This window comes from Myxine glutinosa, chromosome 8 (assembly GCF_964187855.1).
Source record: "Myxine glutinosa chromosome 8, kmMyxGlut1.1, whole genome shotgun sequence".
Lineage (NCBI taxonomy): Eukaryota > Metazoa > Chordata > Myxini > Myxiniformes > Myxinidae > Myxine > Myxine glutinosa.
The window spans coordinates 51721311-51726012 of NC_136268.1; the positions used below are offsets into that span (position 1 = coordinate 51721311).

General features: G+C 46.2%; 1 protein-coding gene across 2 annotated transcripts in view; it reads left to right on the plus strand.

The window, feature by feature from the left end:
- Window positions 1-2052, plus strand: part of LOC137432500 (pituitary homeobox 2) — a 95324-nt gene extending 93272 nt beyond the window's left edge. For both annotated transcript variants that reach the window (XM_068124492.2, XM_068124491.2), the window contains 2 exons: window positions 393-598; window positions 1050-2052. In XM_068124492.2, coding sequence (XP_067980593.1) covers window positions 393-598; window positions 1050-1589 — 746 coding nt within the window. In that variant the 3' untranslated portion in view covers window positions 1590-2052. The remainder of the gene's footprint in view (window positions 1-392; window positions 599-1049) is intronic.
- Window positions 2053-4702: the final 2650 nt, after the last annotated feature.

The window sequence follows — 4702 nt, forward strand, 5'->3', positions numbered from 1 at the left end:
TGTCCTTCTGAGCATTTGCCTCATAACACTGCGCATGTTTAATATATGCCGTCCATTTGTACATCATATCCTAATTTTGTTATTGTTGTATCTAAAAGGTACATTTGTATCTCCAAACCATGTCTTACGAGGTCTAGGTGTACAAACTCATCCACCCATGCACCTTAGATACACCAAAGAAGGAAAAGAGTGGCAACATAACATTAACTTCTCATTGCAATAAGTAGTGTCACCTGCAACATTATCATTGTGGTTGGAAAATGAAATTAGAGCATTGTCTGCATTCACATCGACTCCAAAAGCTCGAATACTGTAAAAACTAGATCCCCCTCCTTTGTAGTCTGGAAAGGTGCTCATTTGACCAACGGACAATTTCCGCGTCGCCTTTGCAGAGACGGAGAAGGCGCAGCCCCCAAAGGCGGAGGAGACGAGTGTTGACGATTCCAACAAAAAGAAACGGCAACGGCGTCAGAGGACCCATTTTACCAGCCAGCAGCTCCAGGAGCTCGAGGCGACTTTTCAGAGAAATCGCTACCCAGACATGTCTACCCGCGAGGAGATCGCTGTGTGGACCAACCTAACGGAGGCTAGAGTTCGGGTAAGGTGTATCAGAAAGTTGGAAAGTTAGCAATTTCTTTTGCGTTACACGCACTCGTGTTTTTGCCTCAACTTCGATATAAATACAAATACAGTTGAGGGTGTACAGCCGGGCATAAATGTACACAGTTCAGGGGGGGAATGTATATATGCCTCGACAGGTTGGCAGGGCGAGACTCAATAATTGGGAAGAGAGATGATGCTCTCTCGTATTGGGTTTGAAGAATGATGCACAGAATAATTTTCAAGTGAAAGCTCCTAAGACTTCGTGTTTGCTATGATGATTAAAATGTCTCCTGCGTTACTTATGTACACTGCATTGTGCGTGTGAGCCTTGGGAATTGTCTCAGCCGCATGTACGTGGCCGTTGATGGTCCGTGTACGACGATCCGGCCTTGTAAGCTCTGTGTGTCCTTGCCCCATTCTGAGAGATCCTTTGTACGCATGCGCAGGTTTGGTTCAAGAACCGAAGGGCCAAGTGGCGGAAGCGGGAGCGAAACCAACACGCCGAACTGTGTAAGAACGGCTTCGGACCGCAGTTCAATGGCCTCATGCAGCCTTACGATGACATGTATTCGGGTTACTCGTATAACAATTGGGCCAGCAAGGGACTCGCTTCAAACGCGCTCTCCGCAAAGAGCTTCCCGTTCTTCAACTCGGTGAACGTAAATGCACTTTCATCGCAGGGCGTCTTCCAGACGCCAGGTTCCATGAGCATGACCTCGGCCATGGTGCCCTCCACAGTGCCACCGGCCGGACTCAACTCCGGCCTCAACAACCTGGGCGGCGCTTCGCTCGGCTCGACTTCATCCTGTCCTTACGCGGCCGGCCCAGGAGCCGCGGCTTACATGTACAGGGACACTTGCAACTCGAGTTTGGCGAGTCTGCGGCTCAAAGCCAAACAGCATTCAGGTTTCGGCTACCCAGGAGGGGTACAGCCAACACCTGCAGCCCTGAGCGCTTGCCAGTATGCCGTCGAACGGCCCGTGTGACACTCGCGTATCACCAACGTCGATGTTTTACCCGATTTTCCAACTTGGTGTCCGTAGTTTGGTGGAACAGAATCGTGGACGTGAGCGGTCGCTTCTGCCACAGCCTTGATTCCCTAAGCACTGAAATGTGTGGCCGATGGAAGGTGCAAAATGTAAATGTATATGTACGTATTGGTATTGAAGCCTTCTCCAAATCGAGAGTCCCACGCTCTTAATATGAGGATTTTTATTCTCATCCGCCCAAAGCTAATTGAGTCTCCATCGCCAATGTGGAGGTAATGTACAATTTTGTAGCAAGGTCACCTCACCTATCGCTGTAGTATCCACGGTAAAATGTTGATAGCAAGTATATACGTTTGACAACCTGAATGTACATATACCGTTATGATGTTTTGTAACTGTCGTCATGTGTGCACATCGAGTATATTTGAAAGAACAATAAATTGTGTTTCATCACCCTATAGACCAAGCCTGGTGTTGGCTAAGTGGTTAGGGTGCCGGCTTGGGATCCTAGGATCGAATCCTTTTCGATCGCCGAATTAATGCCAGATTCATCTTGTCATCCTTCCAAGGTCGGCAAATTGAGTACCAGTTCACTGGTAATTCCCTGTGTGTCGCAAGAGGTGAACTAACAGGGTTGGCGGCAGGAAGGGCATCCAGCCATAAAACATTGCTTCAAAAAGTGGACCAAGGTGCCCGAAAAAGGCCAACCCCCGCTTTGCAGGGGAAAATGGCCTCTGAAGGTGGTTCGTTTCTTCACCCTATAGACCAACCAGCTGTTGTGTTTATCAACAAACCCTCTTGCACATGAGCACGCTCAATTTTGGAAAAGACATTCCAAACTTATCGCAATCATAAAACCAGCGCCGTGTGTTGCACCAGTTGCCACAAGTAAGTGACAAGAAGGAACTACGCAAGGAAATGTTGAGTGCTGTCGGCGAACGGTTCTCATTTATGCTCTCACTTGAATGACGACTCAACGATGTAAATCGACTTCCAAATACGATCCAAGTGTGGTTCGTTTCCAAAAATGAAGACTAGTTGAACAACGCCCGTACAAGATTCATCCAACCTGGAAAAAATGCGCCTCTTCGCATGGAGATAGATGCCCGGCGGACAACGTTAAGCATACATTTCAGAATTTTACCAAGTGAGGTATAAAAATGGAAAACGTGCGTTTAAGCAAAGCAGATGTGTGCGGGGGATAGACATTGAGATTTCATGCATTCCCCTTGTAGGTCCCTATCTATCTGAGCAATGAATCACCCAGTACGTCACGGTTGTGCTTGACCAGAGCCAATTGCGTACAGACTATAAGGAGCGTTCCTGAAATGTCTGCGGTTTCTTGTCACAATGAAAGATGTTTATTCAGGGTGATCTTTTCTTGATTATCTTTGTCGGGGCCTATTGGTCCCCGGTTGTTGCGGAACTATATGTTTGCGATGTATTAAAGGTGAGCGGTTATCACACTCGCCATCCACTGTATACATTCTAAAGCCAAAGGCGACCACTTTTCCCCGACTTCATAATTGTCTGAGCGCTGAATATAGAAGGAGTCGTTGCAAATATATATATATATATATATATATATATATATATATATATATATATATATATATATATATATATATGTATATATCAGCGATTGGATCGAGATTTAATCCTCAAATGTAGTAACGTAAGAAATGGATGGAAATTTGATTTACGGACGACAGGTTCCACTTATTCGGCCGCACTCTTACTGGAATGATAAATATAAACGCGTTGACAATTGTAACATTCTTGGGCTTAGGTAAGGATTAAATATGGATTGAAATCTTCTCCACATGTATTGTCCCACCCGCGCGAGAGGTGGACATTTTTACGGGCTCTAAAATTATCTCCACCAACAACAATGTCCCCTCACCCCTCCAGTCTTGTAGCCTCGCGTCTCGGTTTGATAAGCGGGGTCATCGCACGAGGCAGACGTGGTTGTGGATTGGAACCGTGTATTGGCGAAAACTTTGAAGTCCTTCTTGCGTTTATTTTAGCCCACCCCGCAAGCTCGCCAGCCTCGCTCTAGCCGACCTGCCAGGGGGCTGACGCGACAATGGGGTCTGGAGCCCTTGCTTGAGCAGACTCTCTTGGCGAGCCTGGGTAATGGACAGACTAATACACACGACACCGAGACGAGGGAGGACCTGAAGGTTCCGCCGAAGCGGAACGGTTTCAGTGTTTTGTTTCGGCCAAAATGCCAGGAACTCCACCTCCACTGGCGACTAATCGCGTGGCCAGTTGCCGCACAGAGGGGAGAGCACGTTAATGGCGTGCGGCCACCCGGCGCACAGGTTGCCTCGGCCGTACGTGTTTAACCGGTTGCCCGAGCGCAAAGGCAAAACAATAGAGCAAGAATCTCCCTCCTCTGTAATGCTTTCATTGAAGCCCGACCTGCTCGGTTGTGAATTGAGCATAGCCGGTCGGATGGCCAAGCCCGCTTCGCTCTTCGTGCGGAAACGACACGGCCATTTTTGCTTTCTGAGACCACAAAGAGTTGCAAGGATTGACAGGTAAACTCGTCTATATTTAAGATGATGAACATTAAAGACTACATGGTTTGTTTTTTCGAAAGAAACTTTTAAAATAACCGACTTTCGCGCCTAAAAAGTCGTTTTCCAATAATTGTTAATAACCTCTAATCTGCACGATGGTATGACCACGAATTTGGTTATTGTAGTGTTATCGCTTTGTTTGTGTCGTTCCATACTGTCAACTGTCATTGCTATATGGGAGAGTCAGGGTTATGAGGATAGTTGTATGGACCGTTTCATGATGTTTCTGGACGAGCTTATACTTTACCACTTTAACATTTGACGAAACCAATTTCGGGCAACCAAGAAGCAGGATTAAAAAACACTTTAGAGCTATCGATCATCAAGTGAATTGAGCATCCAAATTGGACAACTTTGAAGCTGAACCCACCATTTCAATCCAAGATACTGTATGAGGTTTCTCCAGGAGTTTTAAACAAAGTTGAGGTTTGGAATTTGTACAAATATCTTAATGGTTACGACCGTTGGTCTCCTGACATATTTTTTTTTTTTTTTTTTTTTTTGAGAACTCTGCTTAGATTCAGA